At 43.6% G+C, this 17,745-nt stretch overlaps 1 protein-coding gene across 2 annotated transcripts in view; it reads right to left on the bottom strand.

The window, feature by feature from the left end:
- Positions 1-17,745, bottom strand: part of CCDC57 (coiled-coil domain containing 57) — a 121,694-nt gene that overhangs the window by 55,729 nt on the left and 48,220 nt on the right. For both annotated transcript variants that reach the window (XM_054047536.1, XM_054047535.1), the window contains exons 9-13: positions 16,859-17,021; positions 15,638-15,772; positions 9,562-9,790; positions 4,801-4,992; positions 1,227-1,327 (exon numbers count right to left, since the gene is read on the bottom strand). In XM_054047536.1, coding sequence (XP_053903511.1) covers positions 1,227-1,327; positions 4,801-4,992; positions 9,562-9,790; positions 15,638-15,772; positions 16,859-17,021 — 820 coding nt within the window. The remainder of the gene's footprint in view (positions 1-1,226; positions 1,328-4,800; positions 4,993-9,561; positions 9,791-15,637; positions 15,773-16,858; positions 17,022-17,745) is intronic.

Here is a 17,745-nt window from a genome sequence, read left to right as displayed (position 1 = left end):
TCAGACATGAGTTTATCAAAGTGATATAGTTGTAAAAAAAACAATGAATGTAGTTTGAATTGCATATAAAAACCATCACACATTATGAAACATCAACATAATAGTTCTGCTTTCTTTCTAGGACTCTGGTGAGATCACACCTAAAATACTGCATTCAAGTCTGTGTGTCTCATTACAGGAAAGATATTGAAATATTTGTGGGAGTTCAGAAAAGAGCAATAAAAATTATTGGGGGATGGAAGAATCAATTTATGAGGAAAGACTAAAAGAGTGAGATCTGCATAGTTTAGACAAGCAACAACAAAAGGTAGTAGGCATGACAAAATATCTGAAAAGTGTAAACATCAAGAAAGGACATGAACCAGGGACAGTACCAGACACCAGCTTGCCCCAGGACTGGAGGAACATAAAGTTGGCTTAAAGCCACCTTTATTTCCTCTCCAGTCTTGGACAGTACTGATTAGCCAGATGGAGGATGTCACAGGGTGTACCTGCCCTATAGCACCCCAAGTGGACCAAGCCTCAGTTTTCCCATACATCATCAATAAGTTAAACAAGGCTTTACATAGTGAACAAGGCCCCTTCTGAAGGCCTAATGAAAATACAAGAAAACCTTCACCTCAGCATCCTAGCTGGGCAACAGAGTCAATCTTAGATTATCTGTTCCAACCAGGGGCCGCTACTCCCCTCCAACAGGGTTCTCTTGGCTCAGTACCTTCCCTGGAGTCAGGCCTCTTGCCAGTTATGTGAGGAGAATCTTTTGCTGGTGCCAGAGGTCTGTGGAGATCTGTCAGCTGCAGCTCAGCATATAGCTCCTAACAGGCTGGGCTTCCTGCCACCGTTCAGGAGTTCTCCGTCCCCCACAGCACACCTTCCAGGCCCCTGCTCTGCTGAGCTCTCCTGCTTCGCTCTTGTGGGAGTACTTCTGCTCAGGAGCTTCCTGTCTCTAGGGACCACCTCAGCTGAGCCCTGGTAATCCTTTAGCAGGCTTAGTACCCAACCAGCCACCTACAGATCTAATTACTTCCAGGTAGATCTGAATTGGCTCATTCTCCCTTACAGGAATCTATCACAGTAGGCCAGTCCCTGACACCTTTGTAAAGGCCAGCCTGTGCGACAGATCTTGCTCCATATACTGAACATTTTACCCACAAAGAAAATTTGTATAACAAAAATATATAAAATAGCAAAGATAACAGCTTTGGGTAGCTCAAGATTCTTCATACCTTTTGTATGTGCTGTGTTACCATGGCGTCCAAGGGTGCTGTTCTGGCTTCCAGCTTCTTCAAAGGAGCTCCAGAGAAAACTTCATGAGCACAAAATGCACCTGAAAGAAAAAAGGTAAATAAAGCAAAAAAACACCATAACATATTAGCACCTACAAGAACTACACCATGGATCAAGAATCTTTTATTTGAGGGATTTAAATAGCAACTATCTGGTCTGATTTCAACACAGGTATATTGTTCCACCAGAGGTAATGAATATTTTATAGTAGACAGTCCTGAACATGCAGATACAGTAGGGTAACTTAACAGTATATGGTTATTATTTGTCTTTGATAGACAGAAATACTTCTAGATAATACAACAGGGCTCATGCTTCATAAATCATGAGCATTCACCTCTCAATAACTTTGTTTAAAGGGTGCTACATCGGCGGAAATAATCTTGGGCACCTGGTATTCACATTCCAAAATTAGTTCCAAATGTAAATAGGATGATTAGGAGATGGTAGCCTTAGGGCTGGTCCACACTAAGCCCCTAGTTCAAACTAAGATACTTCGACTTCAGCTACATGAATAATGTAGCTGAAGTCGAAGTATCTTATTTCGAACTTAAAGGTACTTACCGCGGGTCCACACGCGGCAGGCAGGCTCCCACGTCGACTCCGCCTACTCCTCTCGCGGAGCAGGATTACCGGCGTCGACAGCGAGCACTTCCGGGATCAATTTATCACGTCTAGACGAGACGCGATAAATCGATCCCAGAAGATCGATTGCTTGCCGCCGAACCAGCAGGTAAGTATAAACGTACCCTTAGAGTCAGCATATTTATTTTCAATAACCCTTGGAACACTTTTTCCAGAAGACTAGAAAAAACTAATGTTGTGCCAATATTTTAAAAGGGTGGACCCGACAACTCAGGAAATTATAGGACTGTCAGCCTGACATTGATCCTGGGCAAAACAACAGAACAGCTAATATAACTCATATGGGGGGGGAGGGATAGCTCAGTGGTTTGCGCACTGGCCTACTAAACCCAGGGTTGTGAGTTCAGTCCTTGAAGGGGCCACTTAGGGATCTGGGGCAAAATCAGTACTTGCTAGTGAAGGCAGGGGGCTGGACTCAACAACCTTTCAGGGTCCCTTCCAGTTCTATGAGATTGGTATATCTCCATATATATTTTTTAATTAATTAAGAGAGAGTAATATAATTAATGCCAATAAACATGGATTTATGGAAAATAGCTCCTGTCACGCTAATGTGATATCTTTTTATGATGAGATTACAAATGTGATTGATCAAGGTAATAATGCAAATATAATATTCTTAGACTTCTGTAAAGGCATTTGACTTGGTGCTACATAACATTTTGATTAAGAAACTAGAATACAAAATCAACATGGCATACATTAAATGGAGTAAAAGCTGGCTAACTGATAGGTCTCTAAATGTAACTGTAAATCGACAATCATCATTGAACGGGTGTTTCTTTTAGTGGGGTCCCTCAGGGATCGGTTCTTGACCCTACACTATTAAACATTTTAATCAGAAAACAAAATCAACACTGATAAAGTTTGCAGATGACACAAAGATTGAAGAAGTGGAAAAAAATAAAGAGGATATGTCACTGATAGCGATCTAGATCGCTTGGTAAGCTTGGTACAGGCAAACAGTATGTGTTTTTATATGGCCAAATGTAAATGTATACATCTAGCAACAAAGAATGTAGATCATCCTATAAATATGGCCAACTCTATCCTGGGAATCCGTGACTCTGAAAAAGATTCAGTGGATAATCAGCTGGATGCATATTATCTGGACCTGCTGATTTTAAAATTTCTACTTTAGTAGCAGCTCTTTAATATCCTCCGGAGATACTATTAGACTAGAAAGAGTGTCATCGTTATAAGTAGTGCCCTTTGTTTTCAGGTTTTACCATAAACCCTCCAAAAAAATGTAGGTTTTGAAAAATCCAGTATTCAGATTTTTCCATTTTCTATCTGGATTTTGTACCTGCTCAAACTCCCCAGGCCTGTTTGCAGACTCCATAACAGAAAGCACAGTGCACCTGCACGGGGGAGGGTAAGTGCCAGTTGGTGACCATTGCAGCTGCGCAAGATGGGTAAGGAGCCTGCTGAGACCACTGACTGCTGCAATGATAGGCTACAAGGAGTGAAAGGCTGCACCTGGTGAGTACTGGCCCCCTCCTGACCCCAGCCATTCAGCACGGCCCAGGGCAAAGACTCCTGTCTGCTCCCCCAATCTCTGTCTCCCTCTCCACTTCCAGACCCGCTCCCCCCTGTGCATGCCAGGAAGCCCATCTCTCTCCACCAGTCCACTTCCCCTATCTACCACTCCCACCCACCAGGTATCTCCCTCCCCAACTTCCCCGCCATGAATGCTGGGCACCCCTTCCCCCATCTGACACCTCCTCCCCCTGCCACCGAATCAGGTACCCCTAGCCCCCACAGACACCCCTCTCCCTGCCACCCCACCCCCCATTTCCCCTTTCTGTGATAATTCCTGTGAGCAGCTCTGTCTGGAGACATGTCATTGTCTGGAGAGGAGCCCCAGAGCACAAAACTCCATCCACTGCACCACCAGACAGAGCTCCTGCCTGCCCCTGGGCCAGGAACAGTTGTTCTATCTCCCTGTGGCCCTGAGGAGTATACCTGGAGAGCACACCATGTGGGGAGGAGGGTAATGGCAGCCCCCCTGCTGTTTGCAAATCAGTGACTGGGAACTGCTCTCTCCTGACTCCCTGCCCCTGTGTCCCACCTCTGTGACAGGAAAGATGATTTTGGGATCCATGAGTATTGGGGACCTTCCCTCTTCTCACTGGGCACCCCTTACTCACCACCCACAGACCCCAGTGATAGCCTGTGTGAGAAGCTGGGTCCAGGGATATGTCCAAGACTTCAGGAGAACAAGCCTTGGAAAAGACACTTTTCCTACACTCCCTAGGACTTTTGGAATTTACACTTGATACAAGAGGCCTCAGTGTAACTGTAAAAGTCACCCAAAGTAAACTATTTTTGTTTTAAAAATAAGTTTTATTTGTCCAACAGGCATTAGAGATAATGATTTCATAAACAATAAACTCTTACTTTTCTCTCTGTTGCTTTTTTCTCTCTTCCTGTTCCCCAATATTAACCCTGATATTCACCTAGAAAACTGTGAAGTTAATTTTTTACACTCCTCTTTGGCTGTTTATTAATTTTTTAAATAAATACTGCTAAATTCCCAGAAAATTAAATTATATGATATGACTACTGCAGGGGGCAGGAAGGGCAGGTGTGGAGTGAAGCAGAAGTGAGGAGGATGTGAGGGAGGGGATGGAGGAGTAGTAGGTTGGAGCAAACAGCCAATCAGCACAGGGCAGAGAAAAAGTCTGAGAACATTCCGCAGTTTTAACTGGAATGTCAAGAGTGCCAAAAGTATGCTTTGGCTGCTTCTGCTCCTACCAGCAGGAGTCTGAGGCTGGTTCTCCTTTGCAGTTCTCCTACAAGGCCACATGGCAGGGAGGCACCAACTGGATCCTAGTTGAGATTAATGCTAAAACATGTTTCTCTTACCATTAGTTTCCTGGAAATTGTGGGTGTGGAGCTGAGTGATGGGTGGAGCTGAGTGGTGCTGAGTGCTGGATGGGTCATGGGATGGAGCAGATGATTTTCTGGAAAATTTAAATGCCTTTTCTAGTTGCTCTTCCATTATCCAGTATTTATGCTTTAACTTTCTTATTTCCTCTTCCAGGGATTGAACATAATCTACAAACATAAAAGAAATGATCTTGGAAAAGGTATTTTAACTTAAACAAGCAATTAAATCATAGTGAGTTTGGCAGACCACTTGCTAGAGAATTTCCTTTTATCCAATCATACAGTTCTAGAGTTAGAAGGGACCGCAAGGATCATCTTAGTCTAACCCCTGCCAAAGTGCAGGATTTGTTGTGTCTAAACCATCCAAGGCAGATGGTTATCCAGCCTCCTTTTGAAAACCTCCAGTGAAAAAGCTTCCATAGCCTCCCTAGGCTGTCTGTTCCATTGTCCTACTGTTCTTACCAGTTAGGAAAATTTTCCTGAGATTTAATCTAAATCTGCTATGCTGTAGTTTGAAATCATTGCCTTTTGTGGCAAAAGGAGAACATTTCTCCGTCTTTTTTATTGCAGCCTTTCAAGTATTTGAAGACCACAATCATATCCCCCTTAATCTCCTCTTTTCCAAACTAAACAGACCCATTTCCTTCAGACTTTGCTCATATGGGTTGCATTCCATCCCTTTGATCATCTTTGTCACTCGCCTCTGGATCCTTTCCAGTTTCTCTACATCCTTTCTATACACTGGTGACCAAAACTGGACAGTTCTCCAGCTGAGGCCTAACCAGCACCAAGTAGAGCAGTACTATCACTTCCCATGGTTTTCATGCTATGCCTCTGTTAATGCAACCTAAAATTGCATTTGCTTTTTTTGCAACACCATCGCATTGCTGACTCATGTTGAGGTGGTGATCCAAGACAACTCCCAGATCCTTCTTAGCTGTGCTGCTGCCAAGCCAGTTTCCCCCAATTCTGTATTTGTGCATTTGATTTTTTCCCCCTAAGTGTAGCACCTTACGTTTGTCTTTGTTGAATTTCACTTTGTTGTCTATAGCTCGGTTCTCCAATTTAGCAAGATCGCTCTGAATTTTAGCTCTATCCTCCAAAGTGTTGGCAGCCTCCCTAGCTTTGTGTCACCTGCAAACTTGATCAGATCCCTGTGGAATCCCACTTGAGACATCCGTCCAACCCAACAACCTGATTCCATTAATAGTTACTCTTTGTTTGCAGTTGTTTAACCAATTATGTATCCACTTAGTGGGAGTTCTGTCGAGCCTGCATTTCTTCAGCTTACTTATCAGAATGGCATATGGGACTGTATCAAAAGCCTTGATGAAGTCCAGGTATATTATGTCCAACACATTCCCCCATCCACCAAATCAGTTGCCCTGTCAAAGAAGGAAACCAAGCTGGTTTTGCATGATTTGTTCTAGTGATCACCCCTTCATCCTCCGGGTATTCGCAAACTGAATGTTTTATACATCGCTCTAGTAGCTTCCCAGGTATTGAAGTCAAGCTGACTGGTCTCTAGTTCCCCAGCTCCTCCTTTTTCCCCCTTTTATAAATGGGCATTACATTAGCCCTTCTCCAGTCTTCTGGGACCTCTCCTGTCATCCATAAGTTCGTAAATATTATTGCCAGTGGCGCAGAGAATTCTTCAGCTATTTCTTTCAGTACCCTCGGGTGAACAGCATCAGATCCAGCTGATAAGAGTACTATATCCTCCAACTGCTGGAAACAGAAACAACTGAGCTCTGGCAGCTGGAAACTTTTTATATATAGGAAGATGGTGTCAACAAAAAGGCTCAATGGTATTGTCTTCAGCTATTAGCAGGGAAGAACTATATGCACATATCAGAACTAGCATAGAAGATTGAAGAGAGAAATGTCCTTTAGAATTAATGAATAGAAATCTTTGATTGAACTGAGTAATCATATTGTTTCACTAACAGAGTATAAATTAATAGGTAAAATAAGAGTTTATGTCTAATGAACACCTCTGCACATAATAATTAGCCCATCAATTCATGTTTGCTTGGAAATGGCAAGGTGTAAAATAACTGTGTTAACTATTCTTAACTATTCATAATTATTCAAAATGAAACCTCAAAGTTAGAACAGAATAAACAGCCATTTTGGAGGGGAATGCAGCAGGTGCAGGAGAATCTACTTTGCTGGGTCTGTCTGGTTTTCTCAGATCCAAAAAATGGTCTAGGCTGGCTTTGGAATAATTCAGAGGACTCAGAAGTTGAATGTTTAGCTAAGCGAGGCATGTGCAGTGAGCAAATATGCAGTTCATCTGCACATGTTTAGATTATTGGCAAAAAAAAAAAAAGGGTTTAAAAAATCTATACCAATTGTACCATACATGTGCAAAAGGGCCATTAAAAGGCTCAAAAAATGGTCAATTTTTCACCAAAACATTCAAATGCTTCTCTTTTGGGATGGTTATTTCCCTATCAAATTACAGTTATCTTTCTTTCCCAAAGTTCAAAAAAGGTCACAAGAATTTCTTTATGAAGGGGAAATTGTAGTTTTCATTCTCCTTATACTCAAAAAAGTGAACAATTTTGGCCCAAACTTTATTTTAGAAAATTTTTGGTAGAGACTATGCCTGCAAAACTGTAGCTCAAATGGTTAAATTTTCAGCAAGTTATGAGCTGGGGGTTGCAAACAGAAATAACTGGCAAATCTTAACTATAGTAGTTGCTACCAGTTCCCCCTGTAATGTACATGTTCATTCACAACCCATGTATTCTTCTCTGAATTTCCTTCTGAGTGATGAGTATTTAAAATAGAGTAACTCCTCACTTAACGTTGTAGTTATGTTCCTGAAAAATGTGACTTTAAGTGAAACAATGCTAAGCAAATCCAATTTCCCCATAAGATTTAATGTAAATGAGGGGGTTAGGTTCCAGGGAAATTTTTTCACCAGACAAAAGACTCTCTCTCTCTCTCTATATATATATACATAGACACACACACACACACACACACACACACACACACACAGTATAAGTTTTAAACAAACAATTTAATACTGGCACACAGCAATGATGATTGTGAAGCTGGGGTGAAGTCAGAGGGTGGGATATTTCCCAGGGAATACCTTACTGCTAAATGATGAACTAGCATTTGGCTGAGCCCTCAAGGGTTAACTGGTTGTTAATGTAGCCTCACTCTACAAGTAGGGTTACCATATCTATTAAATAAAAAAAGAGGACCCTCCACGGGCCCTGGCCCCGCCCATTTCCCCACCCCAGCCCCGCCCCAACTCCACCCCTTCCCTGCCCTGACTCCGCCCCCTCCTCCCTCCCACTCCCAGCCGCGGGGAAAGGGCTGCCCGAGCGCTACCGGCTTCACGGTTTGCCGGGCAGCCCCCACACCCTGCGCCCCCGGCCGGCGCTTCCCCAGTGCAGCTGGAGCCTGGGAGGGGAAGCACCCAGCCGGGGCGCAGGGTCTGGAGGCTGCCCGGCAAACCGTGAAGCCAGTAGCGCTTGGGCTTCGGGCAGCCCCCTTGCCTCCGGACCCTGCGCCCCCAGCCGGGCACTTCCCCTCCCGGGCTCCGGCGGCGCAGGGTCCGGAGGCACAGGGACTGCCTGAAGCCAGTAGCGCTCGGGCAGCCCGGCTCTGTTTAAGAGCCGGGCTGCCCGAGCGCTACCGGCTTCGGGCAGTCCCCATGCCCGGCTCTTAAACAGAGCCGAAGTGTCAGGGGAGGAGCAGAGCCTCCGCGGCTCTGCTCCTCTGCTGACTCTTCGGCTCTGTTTAAGAGCCAGGCTGCCCGAGCGCTACCGGCTTCGGGCAGCCCCCATGCCTCCGGACCCTGCGCCGCTGGAGCCTGGGAGGGGAAGTGCCAGGCCGGCGGCTGGGGTCCGGCAAGGGGGCTGCCTGAAGCCCATAGCGCTCGGGCAGCTCGGCTCTTAAACAGAGCCGAAGAGTCAGGGGAGGAGCAGAGCCGCCATTTTCCCGGACATGTTCGGCTTTTTGGCAATTCCCCCGGACGGGGGTTTGAGTGCCGAAAAGCCGGACATGTCCAGGGAAAAAGAGGACGTATGGTAACCCTACTACAAGGCAGCAGGCATGGAGGGAGGGGAGAAAGCATAGCAGACAGAGACAGAGACACACACCTGTGTCTGAGAGCGAGAGATGCACATTTCCCCTTTAAGTAGCTGACCCCAGTCTTAAGTACACTGCCTTGTTAATTAGATCAGCTTGCTGAGACTGCAGCTGCTGCCTGGAAGCTCCCTCCACCCTGTCATGTGTACCCCCTGCTCTATGGAAATGGGGTAAGTGGAGTGCAGGGGGAGGGGGACACCCTGACATTAGCCCCGCACGTCTCCCCTACCCCCGTACAGCAAGCAGGAGTCTCTGGGAGCAGCTCCAAGGCAGAGGGCAGGAGCAGCACATGGCAGTGAGGGAGGGACAGCTCAGTGCCTGCAATTGCTAGCCTGCTGGGCAGCTGCAGCACAGGGAACTTAGGGGAGCTGATTGGGGGCTGCCAGTCCACCCTGATTACAAGCCCCCACCAGCTAGCTCCAACAGGCTGCTCTTCCTGCAAGCAGTGGACAAAGCAGGCGGGATACATTTTAAAATAGCATTTTTTCTTGTTTATAGCTATTATTTCTGTTAAATAAGTTGAAAATAGTATTCTAAGGCAAGAGCTGTGACTTGAGAGGAAAGTGTGAAATGCCATACACAACTACTACAGAGTAGCACTTTCAACCCAGTTCTCTATATTACCAGGAGTAAATATGACTGTAGCAGCCTTAGTATCAGTGGCAGTTTGCTGTGTATATTGTATATTTTCTTTCCTGGGGAACGAGGATGCTGTCTGATCACTGAGAGTCTCCATTTCTTTCCTCATTTCTGCAATAGCAGCCCGCAGGCTGGTGTTCTGTTCCTTTAATCTTTGGATCTCTGTGGCAGGAAAATCTTTTCCAAGAACTCCTTTATCACCACCTAGAAACATCTGAAAAATAAAACAGTGACATCATGTTATTATCAGTGATGGAGACAAACTAGAGTTTTGTGTCTTCCAAACACAGCAAATAATAATCCGCTCAAGGTTAAAAAGTATTAAGATCATATGGGAAGAGAACAGCTGAAAGAGGAAAATAATCAGGTAATTCTGGGAGTTACCTGAGAAAAAAGTACAACAGTTAGAACTGTGGTCAGATTTATTAAAATGACAAAGAAAAAGTAGATCAGTTTAACTGACAGAAATACACTCTTCCCCTCTCTATTCAATGGAGTTTTTATTTAAATAGGAAGAACAGGAGTACTTGTGGCACCTTAGAACTAACAAATTTATTAGAGCATAAGCTTTCGTGGACTACAGCCCACTTCTTCGGATGCATGTGCACACGCCCTCGTGCGCCTGTGGTTGTAGTCGTGCACGCGGGAGAGGGGGGCAGCCCCAGAGGTGCTCACACCCATGTGCATTTACACACTGGCCCATGCCCCAGTCATGCACAAGCACATGGGCACACAGTGCTGCACGCGCCTGTTCCCCCGCATTGGTCACACATACACAGGGGGGCTCACACGGGAGAGAAAAATGCCCACACCTGTGTGCCCATGCGTGCTTCTGCACCGGTGGCCTGACACGCTCCCCTCTATTAAATTAGGCAAACAACCAACAAGGGCACCCCCCCAAAGCACCAACAATGCAGTTACCCTGCAGCCAGGAGACCCGCCGAGGCTGCAGGCCTGGCCTGACCCTGATCACTGATGCCCTGAGCGCCTGTCTTGCCAGCCCCAGGCCAGGGTGGGCTGGGCACAGGGGCACGTTTTGTTTATTTAAATAGGGTCCTTCATTTTTTTTATTTAAATAGGGTCCTTCATCAAAAGCAGAGACAAGAGAGAACATTTTGCACAGATGGGTATAGTGTCTCTCAGAGGCAGAAAAGGAAAAATTATAAATGTAAACAGAAATGTAACACTGAAAAAATCTCAGTAATAATTATTGGCACCAACTTACAGTGAGGGAAGAATAAAAGCAGCCAGTATGAATGGAGAGTCAGGTGAGTTTCAGATATATATGGTGATGCAGTCTGCACTTTCTTATAAAGTTGCTGAAGTGACTCTATAAGAAAGGTTACACAATAACCAGCTTTCCATCGTCAGCCCAGTTTTGTTCCCTCACCTTACTACTTCCTCAAAACAAATTCTTTCCACCTGAAATTTCTTGTGTAGAGAAATTTCTGCCAGAGGAGAATTTTTGAGAAAGCATAAGATTAATAAATGTAACAAAATGCTTGGTTTAGTTATGCTACTATATGATATTTATATGAAATGTTATGAGAATGTAAAACTTAAGTATTGAAGTTGAGGAGTGCTTGCATTTCGGTTTGTGGCTCATATGTGACGAATGGGAGATGGTTTGCAGCAGAGGGTTTGTGATCCATATTAGAAATGTTATGACACTGTGGTATGGCATTTTGGTAGTTGGGTGTAAACAAGCTGTTGTTGGACAGGCAAAGATGAGTATTGATGTGGGGCCAGAGTTAAGGTTGTTTGTGTAACCTAAAGGAATAGATTCTCAGCAGCTGAAAACTGCCATAGATCTATTGACTTCAATGGAACTATGACAATTTACACCAGCTGAGGATCTGCCCCTAGAACTTTATTCTTAATTTAGATTTCCAGGCTTTCAAATATGTGCTTGTTGTTGTTTTAAAATAGTAGAAATACTGTAACAATTGTTTTTCTTAATTGATATGTATTTGCAACCTTAACTATTTTCATGTACGTTGTGCCTGGGAATATATAAAAACTGTATTGTAGTATTTTCTTTGAGCTAAAAATTCTGTATCCTACCTCCCGAAAATAGTAGACCTGGTTAATACTGCTTTTTAATACATACACAGTTCTTCATGTTCTATTCAGGGAGGACCCCATTTTCCTGGTTAACAAGTAGTGATTGGGCACTAGGGTGTACCACAATACGTTCTTCACTTTCATCCTTCAGAAAGGCCTGTTATGAATACAGTTCTGCCAAAATCTCAATGGGGTGAAGCAACAGATATTAGCAAAATCAGAAATCTCCTGTCCAGCCCCAGGAAAGTTTTCACATTTCTCAATGATTTGCAAGTTGATTAGAAGGATTTAAACCTAAAGCAGGGATCAGTAATACAGATGGCAGAAGTGTTGAAAGTTACACATATAGCCAGAAAGTAGTGTTTAGGGATTCAACTATGCTTGGGATACATTTTCCTGTTCTACTGCACTGCAGTCCTTAACACAATATAAAATATGAAAGTAGAAAACAAATGAAAGTCCAAAATTAATGCACAAACTGAATGTATCTTGGAAATCTGTATTATTAGGCTGATTCGTATTAGATGTTCAGCTACATTATGAAAAAATATGCTAGGGATATGGTTCTCCATTTTTCTTCAATATTCTAACAGACAAGTCTCTTTCCAACTTTCTAAATCCTACCTGCAGATTTCTTCACCACATGATGGTTTTTTCATGTCCGATTTATTCCATTTTAATATTTACAGCATAATTTTAAGCATTGCTGAAAAACTCTTTATTGCCTGCTTCCCCATTTAGAGTACAGCAACCTCAAAAATGTTTTCCTCTGGAATATTTTCAGATTTTCAAATTTTCCTTCTGCTCTCTCAGTCTGGGATTCTCGACAGTCTCCCAAATTTTTATTCAGTCAGAGGTGGCATAATTATGTAAATACACATGACAAGCCTGTCCCTTAACTGTTACTTGCTGCAGTGGGATGATATTTCTGTCTACCTCATCACAATGAAACTTATAAAACAGTAATTTTTTAATATTTCCAACAGAATTTAATTTCTTTCAGATCTTTAGCACATGCCATTCAAAGGCAAAAATTATTCCCTGAACATTATAGTTCCTTCCACTGTAATATTCAAACAAGAAGCCAAGTTTCTGTCTACACACAATTTATGTGCCTGCTTTCTATTTCTGGTCATATACGAACTGGTCCAGAGCCAAGTATCTGTGGACTACAATCTTCAAGGACAGAAGGCAGCAAGAATGATTTTGCAGTACTAAAAGGCCACTTTACTTCAACAAGGATGGGAAATATACAGTCCTTCAAGGACAGCCACAATGACATATTAATATAAGATTAGAAGTACAGGATATGAGACGGGGCTGGGGAGGAGCCAACCACTTCATCTTTGTCCACAACAAATTTAAAACCATATTACCACCTAATGAAAACACAAACTAACTTTCACTTATAATCCATTTTTCTAGCTAACTGCAGAAATAAATTGAGAAAAATAGTACATTCTTCCTAAGATCCCCAAAAGGAATAATTCCTTATAAAATTTTTGGTGGGGCTCAGAGGTCGGGGTACAAGCTGTAGAGCCCTCTAAATTGCAGTCTGGGGGCAAAAACCCCCAGTAGGAGAAAATACCTGCCATACCTCCATCATACCTGGTGCATGAGGTCGCAGTGCCACTCAAGGATAGACAGTACACTTATAAAGTTTGCAGATGATACCAAGGTGGGAGGGGTTGCAAGTGCTTTGGAGGATAAGATTAAAATTCAAAATAATCTGGACAAATTGGACAATGATCTGATATAAATAGGATGAAATTCAATAAGGACAAACGCAAAGTACTCCACTTAGGAAGGAACAATCGCACACATACAAAATGGGAAATGACTGCCTAGGAAGAAGTATTACGGAAAGGGATCTGGGAGTGATAGTGGAGCACAAGCTAAATATGAGTCAACAGTGTAACACTGTTGCCAAAAAAGCAAACATCGTTCTGCAGGAATGTTGGAAGCAAGACACAAGAAGTAATTCTTCCATTCTACTCCATGCTGATTAGGCCTCAACTGGAGTATTGTGTCCAATTCTGAGCGCCACCTATCAGGAAAGGTCTGGACAAATTGGAGAAAGTCCAGAGGAGAGCAACAAAAATGTCTAGAAAACAGGACCTATGAGGAAATATTGAAAAAAAATTGGTTTGTTTAGTCTGGAGAAGAGAAGACTGAGGGGGGACACGAAGTACAGAAAGAAGAGGGTGAAAAATTGTTCTCCTTAGCCTCTGAGGATAGGACTAGAAGCAATGGGCTTAAATTGTAGCAGGGGAGGTTTAGGTTGGACATTAGGAAAGACTTCCTGTAAGGGTAGTTAAGTACAGGAACAAATTGCCTAGGGAGGTTGTGGAATCTCCATCATTGGAGGTTTTTAAGAACAGGTTAGACAAACATCTGTCAGGAATGATCTAATTATTATCTAATCCTGCCTTGAGTGCATGGGACTGGACTATGACCTCTTGAGGTCCCTTCCAGTCCTATACTTTTATGATTCTATGATTCAGGGAAAACTCAGCAGAGAATCATTCTTCCATGCATAGACGCTGGGCTATATGGGCTCATGGGGGACCAGGCCCCACCAATATTCTGGAAAGAAGGCCCAGCCCTACCAATGTTTAAGCCAAGAGTGCAACCAGAAGAGGGGATCCAGGTTACTTACTGGGACACCCCAAATTTGAGTGGCATTGGGGGGTATCTGGACCAAATTTGAGTGGCACTGTGACCCTATGCACCAAGTATGCTGGAGGTATGGCAGGTATTTTTCTCCTAATTGGGAGGGTTTCACCCCCCCAGACTCCAATTATAGGAGGCGCTGTCCCTTGCATCCCTGACCTCTGGGCCCCACTAAAAATTTTACAAATGCAGCACCTATGGTTCCATGTGATGGGATGATGACTATTGCCCTACGTCCCACTGTGCTTAAGTACATTTGCAACTGAAGCCTATGTTTGCAAATTGGACTTCCTGCTGAGATGAATTAGTAAAATGGCAGCTCTTAATGGGAGACAGTAATTGAGATATTAAAACAGCAGCAGGCATTCTAAACAGATTTTGCAATTTCATATATTTTTAAAATATTCATTTAAGACTAACATAACCTTAAAATTTGCACTGTGCCAACCCTGGAGCAGAACAGAGAATCACAATTTTTTCTCTGCTCCTCCTTTTCTTGGAGCAGTTTACCTCCTCTGTACACCTGGCATAATACTTTGGCCAGTGAGTGATTGGGGCAGTCAGGGCTCCTCCCCATCCCTGTCCACTCATTCAAAGTAGTGGACGAGTAGCCTCTTCTGTCCTTCCTATGGCCAGAATCTAAATTTGAGCAGGACCAAACAGGGGAGTAAGAGAGGGCCCATTGCATGACTGAATAAGGCCAATGATAATCTAGCCCAGGGGTCCCCAACGCGGTGCCCGCGGGCGCCATTGTGCCCGCGTACTGGCCGGCAGATGAGCATCCGCCGAAATGCCGCCGACAAGCGGCAACGTCAATAGGTGTCGCTGCCGAAATGCCGCCAATTTTCGGCGGCGACGCCTCTGGATGACACTGCTTGTCGGTGGCATGGCGGATGCTCGTCCACCACCACGGTCCTCCGTGAGTCGTCGTCTGGTGCCTGCCAGACGAAAAAAGTTGGGAACCACTGATCTAGCCCTTAAGTTACCTAAGGTGTTTGCATTAATCACTGAATTTTCCTTTAAAGGATAATATCCCAAAATGAATTGTTGGGGTCTCTGACCGTCCTTTCCAGTGCACATGTTACATCTGTTAAATGGAATATCTTCTATGGTATACATTGACCAGAGGTACAGATACTTAACACATTTGTAAAGGCTAGTGTAGACACCCCTATACATTTGTTCTAGGCTGGAAATGTTTGTACCTCAAATTAACAAGCAATCAATTAACTTGAGGTATACAGATTTAGTGAAGACAAGCCCCACATAGCTAGCTGTATCGGAATTAATTCAACCAAAGACAAGGCAATAAGTGTTGTCTAACCTGTTTCTCTCCTTCAGGCAATATACCATGTTTCTGAAGAGCCTGCACTGCTTGGTCTCTTTCAAAGGTCAAAGCAGACAGGACTGTTTCCATTTCACACAGCTTCTTTTCCTTCTCTTGTAGCTGAGCTGTAACCTACAAAACACAAATTACTGTGTCTTAAGTACAGACAGTACAGAGCTATTAGAAGGGAGGAACAATGGTCTTCTGGTTCAATCACATGACAGGAAATCAAGAAACATGTGTTCTATTTCTGGCTCTGCCACAGACCTCCTATGTGACCCTGAAAAAGTCACTTAACTTCCCTGTGCCTCAACTTCCTAACCTGTAAAAGTGACAATAATAATAATTTGCCTCCCAGATATTCATTAATGTCTATAAAGCACTTGGGATACAGAATGGTGTTATAAAACACCAGGATTAAAGTTTACTTTTTAAAATAGTAAATAGGTCATTTCATTATACCCATGTGGTTACTTAGCAACTGGCCATTGACAACCATCAACCAGTACATTCTGTAAAATCTCTGAACAAGAAGGTGTGTCTGCAATGTAGTCCATTCTACATGGGACTATACTTTAAAACCATTCAGAGATTGAAGCTGGTGCAAAATCCAATGGCTTGCTTCATGAGCAGGGCATATTGCTGGAAGACTATGACACCAGTGCTCTGGGATCTACACTGGCTCCCCATTGGTTTCCAGGTGGAGTTTATGTACCTGAGGAATCACTTCTCTTTCTATGCCATACTGACACAGCTGGGGTGTTCAACCTGAACTCCTTTCATGAGAAAAGAGAAAAGGGTGGCTGGCAGAGTGTTCTCCATGAGGGCTCCGAGACCTAGGACTTGCTCCCCTCACTTGATCCAAAATATCCCGAATTTGGGTGACTTCCTGAAAACATTGCAAAATAAATCTGTTTGATAGGCTCTGGGGAGAGTTCTGAGGGTAAGCTTCCCATAATGATGAAGGAGTAGAAAAGAGTATTTGTAGGTGTCCAGCTGTCTGAATTCCTGTTGAAATGATTACTTTAATGTGGCTGGGATTTTATTGTTTTATTAATGATGTTAAGGTGCCTACAGCCTTGGACAGGGTATCTTTTTTTTATTATTCTAAATCCAAGTAAGTAGTCTGTAGAATCACAGAAATGTAAGGCTGGAAGAGACCTCGAGAGTGATGAAACCATTCAGTACAGACCAAAGTCAATTTGATCTAATAATGACCTGGTCCCTTGCTGTTGACAGGCTCTGTATTAGATCCTCTGATTTCTGATATTGATTTCTTTCAGCATTTTCACAGCGCCGCTGCCAGTCCAGTTCTGCTTGCACTTTAGCCCGTTCCAGAATCTGCTCTCGTTCTGCTGCCAGAGACAGTTGCTGCTTATACCTATGACACAGAGGACCAGCGTGAATGTTTTTTTCCATTCCCTGAATTTCTAGTTCAGTTACTAAGGCCTGGTCCCCACTAAGTCCCCAAATCGGACTAAGGTACGCAAATTCAGCTACGTTAATAACGTAGCTGAATTCGAAGTACCTTAGTCCGAACTTACCGCGGTCCAGACGCGGCAGGAAGTCTCCCCCCATCGATGCCGCGTACTCCTCTCGGCGAGCTGGAGTACCGGCGCCGACTGTGAGCACTTCCGGGATCGATCCGGGATCGATTTATCGCGTCTTAACCAGACGCGATAAATCGATCCCAGAACATCGATGGCGTGCCGCCGGACCAGCCGGTAAGTGAAGACTAGGCCTAAGAGACCATCGAACTGGGGAAACAACATAGTATGTCCAATATCTGAAGCTCTGGTGCTGAAGGGAGATTTTAATTACTGAAACATACAATGGGTAATTAACTGACATTTTGAACTCTGTAGAGGACAACTTCTTGTTTCAAAGAATGTGGAAGACAATCTGAGGAGAGGCAATTTTGGATTTTATATGTACTTGGAAGGGAGCTAATTAGGGTATTGATAGTAAAGGAGAATTCTTGGAGTACATACCAATCAATTTGGTGAAAACTGAGAAAGAAAATTATAAAGTAGTAGTTAGACAAAGTTACACCAATTCTATAAAGAACAACTAGAGAAATGAAGGGAACTATTGGACAAGGTCCC

This window comes from Malaclemys terrapin, chromosome 13 (assembly GCF_027887155.1).
Source record: "Malaclemys terrapin pileata isolate rMalTer1 chromosome 13, rMalTer1.hap1, whole genome shotgun sequence".
Taxonomy (NCBI): Eukaryota; Metazoa; Chordata; order Testudines; family Emydidae; genus Malaclemys; species Malaclemys terrapin.
Note: the sequence above shows the minus strand (reverse complement) of the source record. Positions and strands in the feature narration are given on the sequence as shown.